Below are 25,854 nucleotides of genomic sequence, written 5' to 3' on the forward strand. Positions count from 1 at the left end.
GGGTAAAGTCATTTTCTCTGATGAATCCCCTTTCCGATTGTTTGGGGCTTCCAGAAAAAAGCTTGTCCGGAGAAGACAAGGTGAGCGCTACCATCAGTCCTGTGTCATGCCAACAGTAAAGCATCCTGAGACCATTCATGTGTGGGGTTGCTTCTCAGCCAAGGGAGTGGGCTCACTCACAATTTTGCCTAAGAATTTAAGCTATTAATAAAGAATGGTACCAACACATCCTCCCGAGAGAAACTTCTCCCAACCATCCAGGAACAGTTTGGTGACAAACAATGCCTTTTCCAGCATGATGGAGCACCTTGCCATAAGGCAAAAGTGATAACTAAGTGGCTCGGGGAACCTTAATCCCATTGAGAACTTGTGGTCAATCCTCAAGAGGCAGGTGAACAAACAAAAACCCACAAATTCTGACAAACTCCAAGCATTGATTATGCAAGAATGGGCTGCCATCAGGCTAAGGTCAGGGCATGACACAACTTCATGTATTGTCAATAAAACCCTTTGACACTTATGAAATGCTTGTAATTATACTTCAGTATTCCATAGTAACATCTGTCAAAAATATCTAATGACACTGAAGCAGAAAACTTTGTGGAAATTAATATTTGTCTCATTCTCTAAACTTTTGGCCACGACTGTATATTATCAAAATGTATGAGTCACAATATAAAACATGTATGTATGGGAATGTGTCCAGTATTTGAAGCATCAAACATTTCTGCTGCAGTGCAGAAGTTATGGATATCAGTCTTAATGTGTTTATATGCCAATGATGTTCAAGCTGCCCTTTATCTTAGGATTCTTTGTCATCAGATTTTGAGACTAAATACATACTGTTTTAAAAATAGCACAGTATATAGATGTAGACTGAAACATACTGTACAGTGCTATTATACATGTAAATATAGTGTAGTATAAAATATATGATTTGGACTTTAAATGTCTTTTACTCACAGATCTACAGCACATCACTTAGATAGACGTATATGACAATTACAGTAAGGAGATTGACAGTTGTTGTCAGTTTTAACAGTTTATATTCCCTCTGGCCCTGACTTCTTGTAACCCATATTATTTACTTCCTTATTTATTTCAGTACATACTAGTCACATTTCACTACTCTAAAATTAAACAAGCAAGCACTTTTGTTGTAAACAATGTGTTAACACTATTTAAACGATTGGTCTTATGGCAATGGTTTATTTGGAGTTTTTCTTCATATAGCCATGACTAGAGCCGCGCCCATCTGTGGAATGTGCATGTTACCATGTGCATGTTACCACGTTTGTGTCACATTTCCCAGTGCATATGAAACACTTCACAACAAACATATTGCTTTTCAAGCTTCTGAATTTCCTTTACATCAGCAACCTACGGTATGTAATACAACTTGGATGTTATAGTCAGAAGTAACAATCTTTACTATGTTATTTCTCATACAGATACACATAAAGTACTGTAGACTGGTAAAGATTGCATAACGTAAGAAACCCTTTCAGCTCTATTCTGTGAAATGATGCCATACTATCCATTGTCAATATAAAATAAATACATACATCTATAGTTCATTATTGTAAACAATTAGACAGAGGGGAACATACAGCTACTGTAATGCACCTTGACTGAGTAGAATCTGTTTAAAAACTGCATATACACGCTGTTAGAGTCATTGGCTTCAGTTCAGTACATTATACATCATTAATAAGCCTGCAGTCTGGAAGCAGTAGAGATGTGTTTTTAGTATGTCTTTGCTCACAGTGCTCCCTTCATGACCTCTCACACGCAGTCTACTTTCACTTGGTTGTTGTTGGTTATTAAAGGGGATGGCTTGACTCTCTCCGCAGCGTCGTTGGAACTGTCAGGGAACAACAACGTCACAGTGCAAAGCGAGACAACTATCCGTTTGTACTCCCTCCGGAAGTTCTGGTTGAGCAGTCCATAGACGATGGCATTAAGGCAGCTGTTGAAGTAGGCCATGAAGTAGCTGAACACGAACAGCCACTCTGGAATCATGGGTATTACTGCGGCGGGGTTGACGGCCACTGCCAGTCCGATGAAGTTCAGCGGTGCCCAGCACACAGCAAACAGGACGAACACCACAAACATGGTGACAAAGTTCCTCACGTCATGCGGCGTGAGCCTCGGCCTGAACTCGGGCTTCACCCTCCGCCTCACCTGGATGACCAGGATCCAGATCCTCAGGTAGCAGTAGGTGACGATCATGATGGGCAGGATGAAGTGGAAGAAGACCACGGCGATGGTGTACGCTGAATTGGCCGACTGGACGAACGTACACGAATACACCCTGGGATCGTACTGCAGCGAGCCCACAAAGAAGTTGGGCACCAGGGCCACCACAGTCAACAGCCAGATGAGCAGGACATAACACAGGGAGTTCTTGTCACTGTACAGCTTGTGGTATTTAAGACTGTGACATATATAGCAGTAGCGGTTGACTGCGATGCCGGTGATATTGAAGATGGAGCCGATGACGCTGAGTCCCATAAGGAAGCCGCTGACCTGACAGTGAATGAAGCCCAGGTTCCAGCCGTTGTTGAAGATGGAGGAGAGGACCAGAGGGTATGGGTAGAAGGCTACCACCAGGTCTGCTACAGCCAGGCTCACCACAAACACGTTGCCTGGAAAACAAAGGAACGCTCTGTTTATTTATTTTTTTAAAATCTGCCTAATATCCTTATCTGAAAGGATCAGCATCTTATACCCCTCGAAACCAGTACTGTTTTGATATTTCAAGAGCTGTGTACAAGTGTTGATGTGTACATGTTGATTCCCAACGCTTTCATTTAGGATTTGAAGGGATTTGAAATGACATAAAAAAACAAATCAATGGATCATATTCCCCAGTCTATACTCCCCAATGGTAACAGGTTGACTGAAATGGAATGACCTTTACTGCTCTCTCTCTTTTAGAGGGGATTTAACCACACATGGTGCTGAATCTCTGGGAAAAGTTTATCTCCTGCTTGCCCCCCCCTCCACACACACACACACACACACACACGTCATTTGAGCTATTATGATCAAATAAATGTCTTAGGCTATGTCATAAATGGCACCATATTTCCTGTACCCTATTCTTTATTGGCCCTTGTCAAAAGTAGTGCACTATATAGGGAATAGGGCGCCACCATATTATGACCTGTCCACTGGTGACCTGGACTGGAACTTGTTTTGCTATGTCTAGCCTCATTAATGCTAATCCTGGGTAACAGTGTGCCTCTCTGTTAGGAATGGTTTAGAACCATGACGCACTGTGGGGAATATAAAAGGTCCCAAAAGGTCCCAAAATGTGAGGTATGCCCTAGGCCCCTTAAACTCAACTCTGGACCTCGAAGCCAGTTCCACTGCCTTTTTTAATTGTTCCCTTCAAATCAGGAACTGATTTAGACCTGGGACACCAGGTGGGTGCAATAATGATCAGGTAGAACAGAAAACCAGCAGGCTCCGGACCTAGTAGGGTAAGAGTTTAGTACCCCTGGCTAGTCTTGGCTCAGGCTATTGGCTCTGTTGCAGAATTACTCGCCTTAATATAACTACTGTACTAGCTAGTCTTCATAGTGTTGAGAACGGCTATGACCAGTAGTGGTGAGAACGGCTATGACCAGTCTGTGGTGACCAGCCTGTGGTGACCAGCCTGGGTTAACCAGCTTACAGGAATGTCTCTTCTTTGAACAACTCCACTTATTCATTGTGGTTTCAAAAACAACAATGTTCATTTGTTCAAGTAGGACTAACTAGATCCCCGACCTACAACATATGATAGAAGAATATGACATATGGAAATCGAACTCAAATGTTACTGCTGGCAATGTCATAAGCATCTTCCCCACCACCGCCCCCCATAAAGGCCATAAATCAATAAATCATGCTCTATGGTTATATTCATAGAATGTGCAATGTAGGTCAAGTTACCAAAAATGCAAACATTTAGTATGCTGGAAAGGGTCCACCCTGATGGTCATTGTAAAGCAATGCATTTCCTTCTCCATCTACATTACCTTGCATGCATCCTCCATATGCACCACTGAGCTAGCTCATCATTTACAATTGGAAAAGTAAATGGGAAAAGGAGTTTGAAGTTTCCTCACCTGTCTGTTGTTTTTGCTTTTTTTTTTTACTCCATCATATGAAAGCCCTGATCTCTAAAATAAATGTAATATGTCAGGCTTGAACATTCGTTCAGCCATTTTGACACATTGACTCACAACCCAAAGCACACTCCACTGGTTTCTAGAAATGTCATTTGATCGCCTTTTGCCATCTAGTGGACGATCTGGGAATCAGTTGGGGGATATAATTACATCAATGGATAGGTAGAATAGGTCCTTCAGCTTTCTCCTCATGTGTATATCATTCCTGTAAGATCACAAATGAAGGCATGGCATGTTGGACAGGCCTTGCACTTTTAAAATGGATCTTCCTATGTGAATAGCCTAGTGGTTAGAGCGTTGGACTAGTAACCGGAAGGTTGCAAGTTCAAACCCCCAAGCTGACAAGGTACAAATCTGTCGTTCTGCCCCTGAACAGGCAGTTAACCCAATGTTCCTAGGCCGTCATTGAAAATAAGAATTTGTTCTTAACTGACTTGCCTGGTTAAATAAAGGTAAAATTTAAAAACATCAACACCCCACATAAAACCCCCAACATCAACCCCCACATCAACCCCCTCACCAATCCCCCACCTCAGCCCCCAATCAACCCCTCCACATAAACGCCCCCAACATCAACCTCCACACCAACCACCATATCAACCCCCCACATCAACCCTGCTACATCTACCACCCCACATCAACCACTCCATATCAACCCCCCACATAAAACCCCAACATCAACCCTGCTACATCTACCACTCCACATCAACTCCCCACATCAACCACTCCATATCAACCCCCAACATCAACCCCCCACAACAACCCCTTACATCAACCTCCACATTAACCACCACATCAACCCCCACATTATCCCCCATATCAACCCTGCTACATCTACCACTCCATATCAACACCCCCACATAAAAACAACATCAACCCATCCACATCAACTCCACCACATCAACCCCCAAATCAACCCCCACATCAATCCCCCCACCTTAGCCCCCTCATCAACCACCCATCAACCTTCCCAACATCAACCCCCGAACTGACCTTGGAAAGGTTGGAAAGGTTGCATCCCATGACAGGGCCACGTTGAAAGTCACTGAGCTCTTCAGTAAGGCAATTCTATTGTCATTGTTTGTCTATGGTGATTGCATGGTTGTGTGCTCTATTTTTTTTTTACAACGGGTGTGGCTGAAATAGCCAAATCCACTAATTTGAAGGTGTGTCCACATACAAATATATATATACACACTCATCATTTGAACTACTGGTCATCTCTGTTTCATGCTCTACCATGATGAAGAAGACTCATACTCTCAAACATCAACAGGCCGAAAACAGATACCATGCTATAACTCTGCAGTTTATTGCTACAGATACAGTAAATAACAAAAGATTTCTACAACATGATAAAACAAGTGGCATGATGCAGAATATGATGTCTTCGAACCTCCTGCGGAGACAATCTAGATGTCTTTTCCCTAAAATTCATGAGGGATTGTTTTGTTTGGAAATAATCATTCAATATTTGATATCTTTATGATACATTACTTTTGAAATAATCATTTAATGTTTTATGTCTTTATGATACATTACTTTGGAAAGAATCCTTAAATGTTTTACATCTTCATGATAAATTATATAACTTGGATTTAATGATCGGTTTTCCTCTTTTGACAACCTCTTTTTGACGCTGCAGTGAAAGTGAGTGAAAGAGAGGCTTAAGGGCTGGGTTCAATCTGTACCGCGGAAGTATCGCGTAAGATCTGCATTAAAATGTCATGGTAATTTCTGATTAAGTCGACATATGCAGTGTTTACTGTGATAGCAGTCTCCGCGAAAGTGGGATCATTGCCTTTACATTTCAATCGAGCTTTAACGGGGATAAACAAACATAACAAAAATATACAGAAATAAAAACAACAAGAAATGAAGAAATGTTGGAAACAGTATTTATATACACAGTACAAAATCCAATGGCAAAATTGATGGAATTGCAAGAAATTAACACCCATAATAACAAAGGAAAAACAGTTTTTCATACATTTTTGCACAGTCATAAAAACAGTCATAAAAAAAAGAAAACAGAAATGTTACATTTACATAAGTATTCAGACCCTTTACTCAGTACTTTGTTGAAGCACCTTTGGCAGGGATTACAGCCTCAAGTCCTCTTGGGTATGACGCTACAAGCTTGACACACCTGCATTTGACGGGTTTCTCCCATTCTTCTCTGCAGATCCTCTAAGCTCTGTCAGGCTGGATGGGGCATGTCGCTGCACAGCTATTTCCAGGTCTCTCCAGAAATGTTCGATCGGGTTCAAGTCCAGGCTCTTGCTGGGCCACTCAAAGACATTCAGAGACTTGTTCCAAAGCCGCTCCTGCATTGTCTTGGCTGTGTGTTTAGGTTTGTTGTCCTTGTGGAAGGTGAACCTTCCAACACCCCAGTCTGAGGTCCTAAGAGCTCTGGAGCAGATTTTCATAAAAAAAACAGTACTTTGCTCTGTTCATCTTTCCCTCGATCCTGACTAGTCTCCCCTTTCTGGCTGCTGAAAAACATCCCCACAGCATGATGCTGACACTTCCATGCTTCACCTTAGGGATAGTGCCAGGTTTCCTCCAGACCTACCGCTTGGCATCCAGGCCAAAAAGTTCAATCTTGGTTTCATCAGACCAGAGAATCTTGTTTCTCATGGTCTGAGAGTCTTTAGGTGCCTTTTGGCTAACTCCAAGCTGGCTATCATGTTCCTTTTACTGAGGAGTGTCTTCTGTCTGGCCACTCTACCATAATGGCCTGATTGGTGGAGTGCTTCAGAGATGGTTGTCCTTCTGGAAGGTTCTCCCATCACCACAAAGGAACTCTGGAGCTTTGTCAGAGTGACCATCGGGTTCCTGTTCACCTCCCTGACCAAGGCCCTTCTCTCCCTGATTGCTCAGTTTGGCCAGGCAGCCAGCTCTAGGAAGAGTCTTGGTGGTTCCAAACGTCCTCCATTTAAGAATGAAGAAGGCCACTGTGTTCTTGGGGTCCTTCAATGCTGCAGAAGTTTTTGGTACCCTTCCCCAGATCTGTGCCTCAAGCTCTACCCTCGGAGCTCTACCTTCAACCTTTGCTTGGTTTTTGCTCTGACATGCACTGTGAACTGTGGGACCTTATATAGACAGGTGTGTGCCTTTCCAAATCATGTCCAATCAATTGAATTTACCACCGGTGGACTCCATTCAAGTTGTAGAAACATCTCAAGGATGATCAATGGGAACAGGATGCACCTGAACTCAATTTCGAGTGTCATAGCAAAGGGTCTGAATACTTATGTAAATGAGGTATTTCTGTTTTTTATTTGTAATGAATTTGCAACAAATGACTGTTTTTGCTTTGTCTTTACGGGGTATTGTGTGTAGATTGTTGAGTAAAATTCTTTATTTATTAATCATTTTTAGAATAAGGCTGTAAAGTAACAAAATGTGGAAAAAGGGGAAGGGGTCTGAATACTTTCTGAATACACTGTAAATATGTGAATGGTGTGAATGGATAGTACGTGCACTATGTGAATAGAAAATGTGTTTACAGCAGTAGTTATATAGAATGAGCCTTGACTAGAATACAGTATATACATATAAAATGGGTAAAACAGTATGTAAACATTATTAAAGTGACCAGTGTTCCATGACTATGTACATAAGGCAGCAGGTACAGGGTAGAGTACCTGGTGTTAGCCTGCTAGTAACAGTGTCTAAGGTTCAGGGCAGGGTGCTGGGCCGAGGCTGACTAGTGATGACTATTTAACAGTCTGGTGGTCTGAAGATAGAAGCTGTTTTTCAGTCTCTTGGCCACAATTTTGATGCACCTGTACTGTCTCCACCTTCTAGATGGTAGCGGGGTGAACAGGCCGTGGCTCAGGTGGCTGAGGTCCTTGATGATCTTCTTGGCCTTCCTGTGACACTGGGTGCTGTAGTTAGGTAGGTAGCCCCCGGTGATGCATTGGTTGTGACCGCACCACTCCCTGGAGAGCCCTGCGGTTGCGGGTGGTGCAGTTGCCGTACCATGCCGTGCTACAGGATCTGTAGAAGTTTGTGAGGGTCTTAGAAGATGTCCAGCAGAACAGCAGTAATCTCGTCTACATAACAATGACTCTCAACATTCAGCAGAGCCTAAATCATTCATTTGGATATACAGTAACAGTCAAAAGTTTGGACACACCTACTCATTCAAGGGTTTTTCTTTATGCCAAGAGTGTGCAAGCTGTCATCAAGGCAAAGAGTGGCTACTTTGAAGAATCTCAATATATAAAATATATTTAGATTTGTTTAAGACTTTTTTGGTTACTACATGATTCCATATGTGTTATTTCATAGTTTTGACGTCTTCACTATTATTCTACAATGTAGAAAAAAGTAAAAGTAAAGAAAAACCCTTGAATGAGTAGGTGTGTCCAAACTTTTGACTGGTACTGTACATGTTATTCAATCATTGCACCCACACTGCCCGCGCACGTCAACGAGCATCTGCGTAGCCAGGCACTAAAATAGAACTTGGTTCTTTTTATGATGCTTGACGCGCTGCAAGTCCCGCCTCTCCCATCTCCTCATTGGTTTTTAGGAGCATATACCCACGTGGGTGATTGAAAGATGAAGTGAGGTTCATACTCAGTCCAGTTGGTAGTGGTAATGCACCTTAAAGTTGATTGCCAACCGCCATATAATGTCCAAAGAAGAAGAAGAAGACTGAAGGAGGAGAGACGACCAGAAACAAACTCGGTTTACCCTTTTATCTGTGGATTCATTGTCGAAGTAAAGGACCTTGTGCATTTCAGGTATTATAACAACCCAATGTTTATATCCCAGGACAAATTAGCTAGCACAGCAAGCTAGCTAGCTAAATTGTTATAAATGTTTAATGCTTTTCGACCTGTCTGCAAATTAATACAATTGGTTCAGAGTTCGTTTTGATATTTCAACATGTGTGTCCTGATCACATCTGGTGTGGGTGGACAAAATCAACATGCGCACAATGACGCACGTGGACACGCGTGCGAGCAGTCTGGTCAGCATGGTAGCCTCAACAGTTTTGGCTCCAGGACACTGTAGGCTTGCCAGACTAATCATAATGCATTGTACCCCTAACAGATGCATCACATAATACTGTACTTAACTACTTCCTTGTTCTTCTTGTACTGCGGAGACAAGATAGTTCATAGATTAAAGTCATTAAACGTTTTTTGGTAAATTTGCATAAAAAACAGGAACAATAATAAGAAATCAATAGTAGTCTATAATCTATAATAATCATACCGAATAAGATGCAACAGTTTGACAGAGAGCTCAACAGGCCATGTGAGTGTGGAATGGAAACAAGGATTCTAGGTCCTCCACTGTAATATTTTTTAAATTTATTTATTTTTCCTTTATTTAACCAGGCAAGTCAGTTAAGAACAAATTCTTATTTTCAATGACGGCCTAGGAACAGTGGGTTAACTGCCTGTTCAGGGGCAGAACGACAGATTTGTACCTTGTCAGCTCGGGGGTTTGAACTTGCAACCTTCCGGTTACTAGTCCAATGCTCTAACCACTTGGCTACCCTGAGGTGGTGTGGTGCTGGAGTCCCACTCCAATCCCACTCCAATCACATCAAGTGGAGCTGGAGTCCCACTCTATTTAACATAAACTGTAGATGTGTAATGTGTAACAGAGTTCCCCTTGAATGAGCAGTGAGCTTCAGTTGATATGATTGCCCCAGGCACCCAATTCACATCAGACCCACTAAGAGAGACTGGGAGAGAAGAAAGCAGTAGAGAACAGCTCTACTCTACACTACTCTACACTGCTCTGCTCTGCTCTACACTACTATGCTCTGCTCTACTCTACACTACTCTGCTCTGCTCTACACTACTCTGCTCTGCTGTACATTACTCTACACTGCTCTGCTCTACACTACTCTGCTCTGCTGTACATTACTCTACACTGCTCTGCTCTACACTACTCTGCTCTGCTCTACACTACTCTGCTGTACTTTACTCTACACTGATCTACACTACTCTGCTCTACACTACTCTATGCTCTACTCTGCTCTACTCTGCTGTACTCTACACTACTCTGCTCTGCTGTACTCTACTCCACTCTGCTCTGCTCTACTCACACTACTCTACTCTACACTACTATGCTCTGCTCTACACTACTACGCTCTGCTCTACACTACTATGCTCTGCTCTACACTACTCTACTCTGCTGTACTTTACTCTACACTGCTCTGCTCTACTCACACTACTCTACTCTACACTACTCTATGCTCTACTCTGCTCTACTCTGCTGTACTCTACACTAATCTGCTCTGCTGTACTCTACTCCACTCTGCTCTGCTCTACTCACACTACTCTACTCTACACTACTATGCTCTGCTCTACACTACTACGCTCTGCTCTACACTACTATGCTCTGCTCTACACTACTCTACTCTGCTGTACTTTACTCTACACTGCTCTGCTCTACTCTACTCTGCTCTACACTACTCTGCTCTGCACTACCCTGCTATACTCTACACTACTCTGCACTACTCTGTTCTGCTCTACACTACTCTGCTCTACACTACTCTGCTCTACACTATTCTGCTCTACACTACTCTGCTCTACACTAATCTGCTCTACTCACACTACTCTGCTCTACACTACTCTGCTCTACACTAATCGGCTCTACACTAATCGGCTCTGCTGTACTCTATACTACTCTGCTCTGCTGTACTCTGCTCTACTCTGCTCTACACTACTCTGCTCTACTCACACTACTCTACTCTACACTACTCTGCTCTACTCTACACTACTATGCTCTGCTCTACAGTACTACGCTCTGCTCTACTCTACAGTACTCTGCTCTGCTCTACACTACTCTGCTCTACACTACTCTGCTCTACACTACTCTGCTCTACCCTACTACGCTCTGCTCTACACTACTATGCTCTGCTCTACACTACTCTACTCTGCTGTTCTTTACTCTACACTGCTCTGCTCTACACTACTATGCTCTGCTCTACACTACTCTACTCTGCTGTACTTTACTCTACACTGCTCTGCTCTACTCTGCTCTGCTCTACTCTACTCTGCTCTCCACTACTCTGCTCTACACTACCCTGCTATACTCTACACTACTCTGCACTGCTCTGTTCTGCTCTGCCCTACTCTGCTCTACTCACACTTCTCTGCTCTACACTACTCTGCTCTACACTACTCTGCTCTACACTATTCTGCTCTACACTACTCTGCTCTACACTACTCTATGCTCTACTCTGCTGTACTTTACTCTACACTACTCTGCTGTACTCTACACTACTCTGCTCTACACTACACTACACTACTCCACTCTACTCTACTCTACTCTACTCTGCTCTGCTCTGCTCTGCTCTGCTCTGCTCTGCTCTGCTCTATTCTGCTCTACACTACTCTGCTCTGCTGTACTCTACTCTGCTCTACACTACTCTGCTCTGCTGTACTCTACTCTACTCTGCTCTGCTCTACACTACTCTGCTCTACACTACTCTGCTCTACACCACTCTACCTTTCTCTGCTCTACACTACACTACTCTGCTCTACACTACTCTACCTTTCTCTGCTCTACACTACTCTGCTCTACACTACTCTGCTTTACACTACTCTACTTTTCTCTGCTCTACACTACACTACTCTGCTCTACTCTACTTTTCTCTGCTCTACTCAGATACTTTTGTGTTTTGTTTTTTTGCTCAGTGCAAAACAAAACAGATGCTCAGTTCTGCTAACTTGATCTCAAATGACATGTAACATTTCCAAGGTCTCTCCCTTGGTTGTGGCGCTGTATACAGAGGAACAGCAGAACCTTAAGCTGCATATTAGTTCCATAAGCGGACGGTGGGTGAGGTGAGCTGATGCATTGGTTATTGTCAGAGTGACGCTGTAGTTACCCAGGGTGTGTTAAGATCATTCTTACCAAGCAGCCCATGCTGACTAATGCAAACAGACAGTGGTGGCACAGTATACAGAGTCTCACGAGCTTAATTTGTTTAATAGAAAAAAGAGACAGCGTGGGGCGCGAGCGGAGCAACTGTGGCGTGTCATTCAGGAACAATGAGAGTGCAATTAGGTTCTAAATACATGCTTGGTTGGGGCTTTGTTGGAGATATTATGTGGCTGTGGCAGGGTGTGTGTTTTGAGTCTAGTGGGAGGGAGTGTCTGCTCTGGTCATTATGTATTCCTCTGTGGACCAGGGGGACAGTTTCACAGCACACTGGACAAACAGAATGAACAGGAGGCTAATGGGAGTGTTGGTGGGTAGGGGGGAGGGGGGGCCCCAGAACATACAGTAGATACTGGAGGAAGAGATGGTGGTGGAGATAGAACGATAGCGGTACGTACCAACCAACTACCTTACATGGTGTATCTTTAGAATGAAACATCACAGGCCAATGTAAAGATAGTGCCTAAAAAAAGAAAAACAAAGGCCTACTCATCCTGAGAAAGTAACATTGTCTTATAAGGTCTCATTCAGTTAATGAAGTGTAGCTGTCCAGATGGGAAATACTGCGAGACCTTACCTCCAGGTCTAATGTCACATGGCCACGGGATCGATGAATAAATCAATGAAATACATGCAAAGACACAAGAACAAAACCATAATGACCTCTGCCACTCCTTGTCTCTCATATGCAGAGAAAGAGAGAGTGAGGATCCTATTAGCTAATGCCTTAACATTAGCTAATCTTCCTGGGGTCCAACACCAATTAATAAGACATTACAAACAATTACATATTATGACTTTACAAACATTTCACAAGTAGACAATACAGACAATTAAAATACCTGACAGGAAACACATTTAACATTCAGTTGATACTTTCTATTTCCTGTCCAGTCATATGGTCTATCTCATTAGATGTTCTTTCTATTTCCTGTCCAGTCATATGGTCTATCTCATTAGATGTTCTTTCTATTTCCTGTCCAGTCATATGGTCTATCACATTAGATGTTCTTTCTATTTGCTGTCCAGTCATATGGTCTATCTCATTAGATGTTCTTTCTATTTCCTGTCCAGTCATATGGTCTATCACATTAGATGTTCTTTCTATTTCCTGTCCAGTCATATGGTCTATCTCATTAGATGTTCTTTCTATTTCCTGTCCAGTCATATGGTCTATCTCATTAGATGTTCTTTCTATTTCCTGTCCAGTCATATGGTCTATCTCATTAGATGTTCTTTCTATTTCCTGTCCAGTCATATGGTCTATCTCATTAGATGTTCTTTCTATTTCCTGTCCAGTCATATGGTCTATCTCATTAGATGTTCTTTCTATTTGCTGTCCAGTCATATGGTCTATCTCATTAGATGTTCTTTCTATTTCCTGTCCAGTCATATGGTCTATCTCATTAGATGTTCTTTCTATTTCCTGTCCAGTCATATGGTCTATCTCATTAGATGTTCTTTCTATTTCCTGTCCAGTCATATGGTCTATCTCATTAGATGTTCTTTCTATTTCCTGTCCAGTCATATGGTCTATCTCATTAGATGTTCTTTCTATTTCCTGTCCAGTCATATGGTCTATCTCATTAGATGTTCTTTCTATTTCCTGTCCAGTCATATGGTCTATCTCATTAGATGTTCTTTCTATTTCCTGTCCAGTCATATGGTCTATCTCATTAGATGTTCTTTCTATTTCCTGTCCAGTCATATGGTCTATCACATTAGATGTTCTTTCTATTTCCTGTCCAGTCATATGGTCTATCTCATTAGATGTTCTTTCTATTTGCTGTCCAGTCATATGGTCTATCTCATTAGATGTTCTTTCTATTTCCTGTCCAGTCATATGGTCTATCTCATTAGATGTTCTTTCTATTTCCTGTCCAGTCATATGGTCTATCTCATTAGATGTTCTTTCTATTTCCTGTCCAGTCATATGGTCTATCTCATTAGATGTTCTTTCTATTTCCTGTCCAGTCATATGGTCTATCTCATTAGATGTTCTTTCTATTTCCTGTCCAGTCATATGGTCTATCTCATTAGATGTTCTTTCTATTTCCTGTCCAGTCATATGGTCTATCTCATTAGATGTTCTTTCTATTTCCTGTCCAGTCATATGGTCTATCTCATTAGATGTTCTTTCTATTTGCTGTCCAGTCATATGGTCTATCTCATTAGATGTTCTTTCTATTTCCTGTCCAGTCATATGGTCTATCTCATTAGATGTTCTTTCTATTTCCTGTCCAGTCATATGGTCTATCTCATTAGATGTTCTTTCTATTTCCTGTCCAGTCATATGGTCTATCTCATTAGATGTTCTTTCTATTTCCTGTCCAGTCATATGGTCTATCACATTAGATGTTCTTTCTATTTGCTGTCCAGTCATATGGTCTATCTCATTAGATGTTCTTTCTATTTCCTGTCCAGTCATATGGTCTATCTCATTAGATGTTCTTTCTATTTCCTGTCCAGTCATATGGTCTATCTCATTAGATGTTCTTTCTATTTGCTGTCCAGTCATATGGTCTATCTCATTAGATGTTCTTTCTATTTCCTGTCCAGTCATATGGTCTATCTCATTAGATGTTCTTTCTATTTCCTGTCCAGTCATATGGTCTATCTCATTAGATGTTCTTTCTATTTCCTGTCCAGTCATATGGTCTATCTCATTAGATGTTCTTTCTATTTCCTGTCCAGTCATATGGTCTATTTCATTAGATGTTCTTTCATTTTTTTCTTAATGGTTGATTTACTTTTTTACCTGAGAAATATGGATTGGTAAAGAGTTCCATTCAGCTATGGCTCTATATAAAACTGTAGATTTAAGATGATTTGTCCTTGGCTTGGGTTGTCTTAGATGCCCTGAATTTACCTGTCTGGTTTGGTGGTTATGCATGTTTAATTTTTAAAATTGAACCTTTATACGGATAGAGCAATGAAGAGCTAATCTGGCAGCCCTGTTTCGGGCGATTTGGAGCTTTTTTATATATTTCTTTGCTGCAGATGACCATATAACTGGACAGTACTCTAAATGTGATAGGACCAGGGATTGACCATATAACTGGACAGTACTCTAGGTGTGATAGGACCAGGGATTGACCATATAACCGTACAGTACTCTAGTTGTGATAGGACTAGGGATTGACCATATAACTGGACAGTACTCTAAGTGTGATAGGACCAGGGATTGAATCACCTGATTCAGAGTGTTAGATGTTACATACTCTGAACATTTTCTTGTAACAGCATTTCCCTTACCCATCTTAATAACAATATTATGTATGTGTTCTGACCATGATAAAGCTGCATCCAACATGACAACTAGTAGTTAAAATGTTTCGTTTGCTCTACATGCATTCTATTCATCAACAAATTCAATTGGGGATCATCAGCAAGCAAATATCTTCAACCAAATACAATACATTTAGTTTTAGAAATGTTCAACACCAATTTGTTCATATCAACCCACCATTCTTAGTTCACTACTCAGTACATCTTTTAGCGCATTAAATTCGGATGTAATGCGGATGCATTGTAGAGTCCTCAGCATACATTACCACTCTTGCTTTGTTCATTACTGAAGGTAAATCATTAGTAAAGATAGAGTAGAGAAGTGGGCCTAGGAGGCTTCCTTGAGGAACACCACAGTGTATATCTTTATTTTTTGAAAAGCTACCATTAAACAGTTTTTATCTTCTCCTGGATAGATAGAGTTCCATCCAGGATAGAGCTGCAGACTTAAAGCCATAACGTTTGAGTTTATCTAGTGACAGTTTATGATCAATTACATCAAAAGCAGACTGAAATCTAGCAACACTGCACCAACTAACTTCCTGTCATCCATACTCTTTAACCAATCATCTGTCATTTGTGCTAAGGACGTACTACTAAAGTAGTTTTGCGATGTCGTTTGATTTTGTAATAAATATAGCCTCTGATTCAACAAAAGAGCCGGACATGTTCAAATTCCTACCCATAATCACGTTCAACATTCTCCACAGTTTGTTTCATCACCCTTTACTTCATACATTTTTAAACAAACTTAGTGACATTTCAGGATCATCCTTACTACACACTTCTAACCATTGCACATTCTTAATCTCATCCACAAATGAGTCTTGATTGAACCCTCTATAGGACCTTCGCTAGATTACCTCAGGGGAAGCCTTTGGTATTTTAGTTTTCCTAGTGAGTGCAACCAAGTTATGATCACTGTAACCTAGTGCCACTGATACAGCTTTAGAACAATGTTCAGCCATGTTAGTAAAAATGTGATCAATACAAGTTGATGATGTGATACCGGACCTATTTGTGAACGTTCTGGAAAGAGAGAGGGAGAGCGAAAGAGAAAGAGAGAGAAAGAGAGAGACATGGGAGACAGAGAGTGATAGAGAGACAGACAGACCGAGACAGAAAAAGGAGAGGGCGATAGGGAGAGCGAGGGAGAGAGACAGACAGAGAGAAAGAGCGAGGCATGGGAGAGAGAGAGGGAGACAGAGAGAGAGAGTGATGTGTGGGAGAGAGAGAGGAAGAGAGACAGAGACAGAGAGAGAGCGAGGTGTGGGGGATAGAGCGAGGTGTGAGAGACAGAAAGAGAGAGAGAGGTGTGGGGGAGAGAGAGAGGGGGCGTGGGGGGAGAGAGAGGCGTTGGGGGAGAGAGAGGCGTGGGGGGAGAGAGAGAGCAGCGTGGGGGAGACAGAGTGAGGCGTGGGGGAGAGAGTGGCGTGGGTGGAGAGAGAGAGAGTGGCGTGGGGAGACAGAGCGAGGCGTGGGGGAGAGGGGAGAGAGAGAGAGGCGTGGGGAGAGAGAGTGATGTGTGGGGAGAGAGAGAGGGAGGTATTGGGAGAGAGAGCGAGGCGTGGGGAGAGAGAGGTGTGGGGAGAGAGAGCGAGGTGGGGAGAGAGGCGTGGGGAGAAAGAGCGAGGTGTGGGCAGAGAGAGGCGTGGGGAGAGAGGCGTGGGAGGCAGAGAGAGAGCGAGGCAGGGGGAGAGAGGCATGGGAGGCAGAGAGAGAGCGAGGCATGGGGGAGAGAGAGGGAGAGAGAGAGGCGTGGGGAGAGAGACCGAGGCGTGGGAGAGAGACCGAGGTGTGGAGAGAGAGAGCGAGGTGTGGGAAGAGAGAGAGTGAGGCGTGGGAGGCAGAGAGAGCGAGAGAGAGGGAGGCATTGGGAGAAAGAGCGAGGCGTGAAGGGAGAGAGAGAGGCGTGGGGGAGAGAGAGAGGCGTGGGGAGAGAGAGCGAGGTGTGGGGATAGAGAGGCGTGGGGGAGAGAGAAGGAGAGAGAGAGGGCGTGGGGAGAGAGACCGAGGCATGGGAGAGAGACCGAGGCGTGGAGAGAGAGAGCGAGGCGTGGAAAGAGAGAGAAAGAGTCGTGGGAGGCAGAGAGAGAGAGAGAGAGAGAGAGAGAGAGAGGGAGGCATTGGGAGAGAGAGTGAGGCGTGGGTGAGAGAGAGGAGTGGGGAGAGAGAGAGAGGCGTGGTAAGAGAGAGCGAGGTGTGGAGAGAGAGGCGTGGGGAGAGAGACCGAGGCGTGGGGAGAGAGACCGAGGCGTGGGGGAGAGAGGCGTGGGGGAGAGAGAGGGCGTGGGGAGAGAGGGAGGCGTGGGGAGAGAGAGGCGTGGGAGGCAAAGAGAGAGCGAGGCATGGGGAGAGAGAGGAGAGAGAGAGAGGCGTTGGGAGAGAGAGCAAGGCATGGGAGGCAGAGAGAGAGCGAGGCGTGGGGAGAGAGAGGGAGAGAGAGAGGTGTGGGAGGCAGAGAGAGAGCGAGGCGTGGGGGAGAGTGAGAGAGGAGTGGGAGGCAGAGAGAGAGAGAGGGAGAGAGAGAGAGAGGGTTGGGGAGAGAGAGAGTCGTGGGAAGAGAAAGAGAGGCGTGGGAGGCAGAGAGAGCGAAAGAGAGGGAGGCATTGGGAGAGAGAGCGAGGCGTGGGAGGCAGAGAGAGGGAGAGAGAGGGAGGCATTGGGAGAGAGAGCGAGGTGTGGGGAGAGAGAGCGAGGTGTGGGGGAGAGAGAGAGGCGTGGGGAGAGAGCGAGGTGTGGGGAGAAAGAGGGAGAGAGAGAGGGAGAGAGAGGGAGGCATTGGGAGATAGAGTGAGGCGTGGGGGAGAGAGAGAGGCGTGGGGGAGAGAGAGAGCGTGGGGGAGAGAGAGAGGCGTGGGGGGAGAGAGAGAGGCGTGGGGAGAGAGAGGTGTGGGGGAGAGACCGAGGCGTGGGGAGAAAGAGGGAGAGAGAGGGAGATAGAGCGAGGCGTGGGGGAGAGAGAGAGGCGTGGGGAGAGAGAGAGGCGTGGGGAGAGAGGTGTGGGGGAGAGCGAGGCGTGGGGGAGAGAGAGAGGCGTGGGGAGAGAGAGAGAGAGAGCATGGGAGGCAGAGAGAGGAGGTGGGGGAGAGAGAGAGGCATGGGGGAGAAAGAGAGCATGGGAGGCAGAGAGAGCGAGGCATGGGGGAGAGAGAGGCATGGGGGGGAGGCATGGGGGAGAGAGAGGCATGGGGGAGAGAGAGAGGCATGGGGGAGAGAGAGAGAGAGGAGGCATGGGGGAGAGAGCGAGGCGTGGGGGAGAGAGAGAGAGGGCGTGGGGGAGAGAGCGAGGCGTGGGGAGAGAGAGAGAGAGGCGTGGGAGGCAGAGAGAGGGAGGCATTGAGAGAGAGCAAGGAGTGGGGAGAGAGAGCGATGTGTGGGGAGAGAGAGCGTGTGTGGGGAGAGAGAGGCGTGGGGAGAGAGACAGGGGAGTGGGGAGAGAGAGGCGTGGGAGGAAGAGAGAGAGGGAGGCATTGGGAGAGATTGGGAGAGAGAGAGAGGCATGGGGGAGAGAGGGGCGTGGGGGGAGAGAGAGAGGCATGGGGGGAGAGAGAGAGGCGTGGGGGGAGAGGGAGAGACGTGGGGGAGGGAGGCGTGGGGGAGGGAGAGAGACATGGGGGAGGGAGAGAGAGAGGCGTGGGGGAGAGAGAGAGAGACATGGGGGGAGAGAGAGGCGTGGGGGGAGAGGGAGAGACGTGGGGGAGGGAGAGAGAGACGTGGAGGAGAAAGAGACATTTGCAAAAATTTTATTTCCAAAGCAAAGTTCTTTTTAAACATGAGGCTACTACTATACTCCCTCCTGCACTAAATTTACAAACACTTCTAAAATTGCTGACAATAATTTTTACAATATCAGAAAATATTTAGCTGACTTTAAACGGGCAATTCAATTTTCTCCGTGCTTATCAGTACGTTATATTTAAGCACTTAACTTTATGGTAATTGGCAACAATTTATATTCAGTCCAGGTAAGTACTGTATAAGCATTGGTTGCATATATATTAGGGATAATAGCATTGAACTGGACTCACCTGGTCAGTCTATGTCATGGAGAGAGCTGGTGTTTCAGTGTCCAGGAGTCACAGTCAGAGTTAACAGCATGTAGGCTCTACAATGCATTATGCACATATACTGTATATTCTCCTAAATAAATAAACCATAAAGTGACTGTATTTATATCTAAACGTTATGTTATAAAGCACTCATGAATAATCTGGAGGCTGCCATTCCCCCTTTGGTGCAGATTAAAGAATGCAATATGAATACATTTATAGATTAAACTGTGACTGTACTTTGTAGCAAAGGTGATTCCCCAGGCCAGAAAATGATCAACACGAAGCCATCCTGTCTAACTGGCAGAGGTGGAGGGTACCAGAAGGTTTGGTGGTAGCACCAGCGATAACCCCTCCACGAACACGACACAAGAGAAACATTCGGCTGGGTCCAATGTTGCTTGTTATGATGTTGCTCGTTCGGAGGTCTTTATCCCTTTCTCTTTTTATGTATTATGTGTGTATTGTTATTGTATTGTTATTGTATTGTTATTGTATTGTATTGTTATTGTTATTGTATTGTTATTGTATTGTATTGTTATTGTTATTGTATTGTTATTGTATTGTATTGTTATTGTATTGTATTGTATTGTTATTGTATTGTATTGTATTGTATTGTATTGTATTGTATTGTTATTGTTATTGTATTGTTATTGTATTGTATTGTTATTGTATTGTTATTGTATTGTTATTGTATTGTTATTGTATTGTTATTGTTATTGTATTGTTATTGTATTGTTATTGTTATTGTATTGTTATTGTATTGTATTGTTATTGTATTGTATTGTTATTGTATTGTTATTGTAGTGTTATTGTATTGTATTGTATTGTTATTGTTATTGTTATTGTATTGTTATTGTATTGTATTGTTATTGTATTGTTATTGTTATTGTATTGTTATTGTATTGTATTATTATTGTATTGTGTTGTTATTGTTATTGTATTGTTATTGTATTGTTATTGTATTGTTATTTATTGTTATTGTCGTGTTATTGTATTGTTATTGTATTGTTATTGTAGTGTTATTGTAGTGTTATTGTATTGTTATTGTAGTGTTATTGTATTGTTATTGTATTGTTATTGTATTGTTATTGTATTGTATTGTTATTGTAGTGTTATTGTATTGTTATTGTATTGTTATTGTATTGTATTGTTATTGTCGTGTTATTGTATTGTTATTGTATTGTTATTGTAGTGTTATTGTATTGTTATTGTATTGTTATTGTATTGTTATTGTTGTGTTATTGTATTGTTATTGTATTGTTATTGTATTGTATTGTTATTGTATTGTTATTGTATTGTTATTGTATTGTTATTTATTGTTATTGTATTGTTATTGTATTGTATTGTTATTGTTATTGTATTGTTATTGTATTGTATTGTTATTGTATTGTATTGTTATTGTATTGTATTGTTATTGTATTGTATTGTTATTGTTATTGTTATTGTATTGTTATTGTAGTGTTATTGTATTGTTATTGTATTGCTAGATATTGCTGACTGTTGGAGCTACAAACATAAACATTTTGCTGCACCTGCAATAACATGTGTACGCGACCAATACATTTAGATTTTATTGATCTGTTTGATAAGGAGCCAATTACCTGCTGCTGCTAAAAATAGTGGCCTAAGCAGCAATACGATTGTGTTCCGCTCATGTGGTAACCCAAGGTTCCAAAAATGAAGGTTAACTCAAATGAAAAGGACTTCATGGAATAAAATAACAGCAGCTCTACAGAATAAATGTTGGCTTACAACTAGGGTTACAATCTTTCAGGAACTTTCAATAAATTACCTGATTTACCAGAAATCCCCCCACCAAGATTTCTGGAAAACCAGTGAATTTATTGAAAGTTCTTGGAATTTTGCAACCCTACTCATGACACTTACAGCACTACAGTACCTGCACCAATACCAGTCAATGTTGCCCTTTTGCAAAGAGATTTTTAATCTAGAGGATCATTAAATTGCCACTTGAGCCTCCACAACAACACACACCTGTCTGTATAATGCAGTGTGACCATACACAGCAGCTAGCCTGTTTCACACATCATTCATATCTTCTCTGTGATTTAGAACAGAATAAGGTTACAGTAATGAGGATAAATCTACTCTGTGATCAATGTTCCCTCTAAGCTGTCCACAGGGCGCACAGCTCCCCCGGGACTGCCGCGCAGAAGAAATATCAGCCTGCACAGAGAATTATGAGGTTGAACTTCACTTAACTTTCTAGAGTTTTCCCCATTAGTTAGCACTATCAATGTTTCCTTTTACTGTGGGAATTGTGATCGATTCAAAGCAATATTAGCCACTTTCAATGCAACATACCAAAACAAAATGCCATAACCAATCAAAGCTGCAGGGGGCATATATGCAAATAGACCATTGCCATATATGGATCTGTGGCCATTCACTTTGAACTGGACTGTGTTTACAGCATAAGCATAAGGGCTGCATGTGGCCTCGTGTGCACATTTCTTCATATCCTTTGCTAGATAGCGAGTTATTAGCCCAGTTATAGATCATTTGTAATCAGCAATGGGGGAGTGATTGCTCCTTCAAGAGCACAAAACATGTACACTTCTAGACATCTTTGAAATGCCAGTCAGGTACAGAGGTTTTTTTTGTCTTAAAGGGGCAGTGTTGTATTTTGAGAGAGGCTTGAATAAGCTATGTAGCCAATAGGCAGAGGGTAGCATAATTTCTCTGATTCTCTGTAACAATGGTATGGGAATAATAATGCATTTTATTTTGTAAAGTGTTTCTTGCATCAAACAACAGAACAACATTTTCAGTCACCTCCTTATATGAAGAACAAGTGGATGAACAGGTTCATCTCAAGCCCTGTATGTTTTTTTCTTCCAAAGTCTTATGGAATGTTACCTGAATGATATAACAGCTATATACATGTTAAAATGCTATGGGATGCATTTTCTCCATTGTAGGCCTACCAGCCTCTCCGGCCTACCAGCCTCTCCGGCCTACCAGCCACTACATTATGATAAAAGAGCTACAGTAGCCTACTTGACTACTGTTCAAACTGTAACTTAAAGCAGGTACAGCTTCAGTGTTCAAAGTAAACGCATGCTTGAAGTTGCACAGAATTTTCACACTGTTCGAGTTTGTGCTCAGCAGACCTAACGTTTTCTCAGTACCAACATTTTTTTGAGAGAACATTGTCTGTGATGCTGAACAGAATAAGGTGACAGTAATGAGGATAGATTTTCTCTGTGAAGCTGAACAGAATAAATTGACAGTAATGAGGATAGATTTTCTCTGTGATGCTGAACAGAATGAGGTTACAGTAATGAGGATAGATCTACTCTGTGATGCTGAACAGAATAAAGTGACAGTAATGAGGATAGATCTACTCTGTGATGCTGAACAGAATAAAGTGACAGTAATGAGGATAGATCTACTCTGTGATGCTGAACAGAATAAAGTGACAGTAATGAGGATAGATCTACTCTGTGAAGCTGAACAGAATAAAGTGACAGTAATGAGGATAGATCTACTCTGTGATGCTGAACAGAATAAAGTGACAGTAATGAGGATAGATTTTCTCTGTGATGCTGAACAGAATGAGGTTACAGTAATGAGGATAGATCTACTCTGTGATGCTGAACAGAATAAAGTGACAGTAATGAGGATAGATCTACTCTGTGATGCTGAACAGAATAAGGTGACAGCAATGAGGATAGATTTTCTCTGTGAAGCTGAACAGAATAAAGTGACAGTAATGAGGATAGATCTACTCTGTGATGCTGAACAGAACAAGGTTACAGTAATGAGGATAGATCTACTCTGTGATGATGCTGAACAGAACAAGGTTACAGTAATGAGGATAGATTTTCTCTGTGAAGCTGAACAGAATAAAGTGACAGTAATGAGGATAGATCTACTCTGTGATGCTGAACAGAACAAGGTTACAGTAATGAGGATAGATCTACTCTGTGATGCTGAACAGAATGAGGTTACAGTAATGAGGATAGATCTACTCTGTGATGCTGAACAGAATGAGGTTACAGTAATGAGGATAGATTTTCTCTGTGAAGGTGAACAGATTGAGGTTACAGTAATGATGATAGATTTTCTCTGTGATGTTGAACACACAGGTCATTGGGCTCCCGAGTGGCACAGTGGTCTAAGACACCACATCTCAGTGCAAGAGGCATCACTGCAGTACCTGGTTTGAATCTTGGCTGCATCACATCTGGCTGTGATTGAGAGTCCCATAGGGCGGTGCACAATTGGCCCGGCGTCGCCAGGGTAGGCAGTCATTATAAATAAGAATTTGTTCTCAACTGACTTGCCTAGTTCAATAAATAAACATATTTAAAACATCTGCTCTGTGATGCTGAACAGAATGAGGTTACAATAATGAGAAGAGAATGAAAGGTCACTCTGAATCAGATATCATATTAACATGGTATAAGCCATGGCAAAATGTGTAGAATTTGAGAAAAGTTGCTTTAAAACTGCAACATTTTCTCTACACCCCAATGTGTAGCATTGCAGGAAATTAATTAATTTTAGAACGTAGAGGGCCAGGTCAGAAAATCGGCCATGATTACTACAAGTTTAGATAGATAGCTGGGTAGACTAATTTACTAATCAAATTTTTTTTTGCTGACATGGGCTAATTGAGTGACTGTCAGTGACTGACATAACACGAGGAACACTGCTGATGAAATTGCACCTTGTGTATTCTACTATTCTAACGCTCAACAGACCCCGACTGAGTTCCTAAGTGAGGGTCTGTTGAGGGCCCTCTGCGACCGCCTATGTCGCTTATGCCCAGGGCCGGCAAGGCAGGACATCCACAGGACATCTCTGTGGCTTGTACTTATGCAGAATACAGATGTAGGATCTTAATTTGAGCCAGTTTGCTAAAGCAAGAAAATAATCCTGCAGCCACTGGAAGTGTGGGTTATGTGAATTATAATGAATTTACGAAGAATGTAGCAAACCCAACAAAAAAGTAAGAGAAAATCTTGTCTGAAATATCAAAGGGGAAATTACAAACTTCAGAAGCCTTTTTAAACCTTAAATACACTACAAGTTTTTAATTTCCTGCATTACAGGAAAGTTCTCCTGCAACAGGGTGATACAACTAAGAAATGAAGATAGACAAATAAGTTTCATTTTGTTGTAAAAGACTACAGCAAATGGCAGTATACTTTTCAAAATACATACGTTTTATTGGGTTAGGCTACTTTGACTTACCTGCGTTTCTGAGTTTTTTGTTTCTGTACACGGAGATAATGACCAAGAGGTTGCCCAAAATATCAACGACAATGGTGAAAATCAGAAAGCATCCCAAAGTTGTCGCAACCCATGGAGGGCGATTCAGGTTAGTGTCGTGGGGGGCCACTGAAGAACCGTTCGTCAGACCGCTTTCATTTCTTATCATTTTATCGTATCTCTTCACCTTCTCTCAGTCTCGTAATACATCTCAGGTTTGCGCTCCATAGTAGCCGTCTTTGCGCAGCTGAAACTTCTATTTCACCTGTTGTAGCTTGGTCCTCTTCTGAGTGCCCAAGTTCAATTATTCTGCCACGACACGCAGCTACACTTTTATAGCCCTGCATCGTCTTCCATCACTTTGCGCGTCTGTCACATTCCGCTGCAACTTCAGTGCCGGATTCCAAGACTAAACTGTAGCCTAAGTGGTGAAAATACTGACACCTAGTGGCCGAACGTGGTAAGCACTTCTTCCACTCCATGTTTGACTGCTGGTGCTCAATTCATATCAAGTCTTCACGACGCTTTTCACTCGAACGAGTCTATAATTTAATAATGTGTTCATTCATTACTGTCAGTAATTCATGCTTTATTTATACCAAACCATAGATTTTATTAGAAGAGTGTATTACACTGTATTTATACTATTGTTTCCTTCTGTAATCTGTAGTGACCCTTTATTTTATAGGACCCTGCCACTGTTTCGGTAAACAGCTGAGGAATAGGGCTGGAGGAAGGTAAACCCTTATCCAATTCATAGACAGCGCTATGGATGCAAGGACTGACCGTCCATTACATCACAATTATAGTTTTAACCGTGTTTTGTGGGTATACAGTGATGGTTTACATTACAATAACATTGCTTACAAACAAAATAATAAAACAAGCTTATATGTTGGGTTCTGATGTTGTAAGACAGTTGAACTGATCTCATGAGGTTAAGTTATATTCTTGAAGAATCAATGGCTATACAGAACACAGTGTACAAAACATTATGAACACCTTCTCTTTCCATTACATGGACTGACCAGGTGAACCCAGAAGAAAGCTATGATCCCTTATTGATGTAACTTGTTAAATCCACTTCAACCAGTGTAGTTGAAGGATAGGAGACAGGTTAAAGAAGGTTTTTATGCTTTGTGACAATTGAGACATGGATTGTGTAT

General features: G+C 42.4%; 1 protein-coding gene across 1 annotated transcript; it reads right to left on the minus strand.

The window, feature by feature from the left end:
- Positions 1-446: 446 nt before the first annotated feature.
- Positions 447-25,038, minus strand: mtnr1ab (melatonin receptor 1A b). The gene is made up of 2 exons (XM_024428863.2): positions 24,671-25,038; positions 447-2,648 (listed from the first exon to the last, which is right to left on the minus strand). The coding sequence occupies exons 1-2, from the start codon at positions 24,855-24,857 to the stop codon at positions 1,786-1,788; spliced, it is 1,050 nt and encodes a 349-aa protein (XP_024284631.1). The 5' UTR covers positions 24,858-25,038; the 3' UTR covers positions 447-1,785.
- Positions 25,039-25,854: the final 816 nt, after the last annotated feature.

This window comes from Oncorhynchus tshawytscha, linkage group LG08 (genome assembly GCF_018296145.1).
Source record: "Oncorhynchus tshawytscha isolate Ot180627B linkage group LG08, Otsh_v2.0, whole genome shotgun sequence".
Lineage (NCBI taxonomy): Eukaryota > Metazoa > Chordata > Actinopteri > Salmoniformes > Salmonidae > Oncorhynchus > Oncorhynchus tshawytscha.

What these genes read in the sequence shown, in the direction of transcription:
- mtnr1ab (XM_024428863.2), bottom strand. Translation starts at nt 24,857, where the DNA reads ATGATAAGAAATGAAAGCGGTCTGACGAACGGTTCTTCAGTGGCCCCC. An exon ending in CAAAAAACTCAGAAACGCAG is followed by an intron (nt 2,649 to 24,670) that starts GTAAGTCAAAGT and finishes TTTGTTTTCCAG; the next exon opens with GCAACGTGTTTGTGGTGAGC.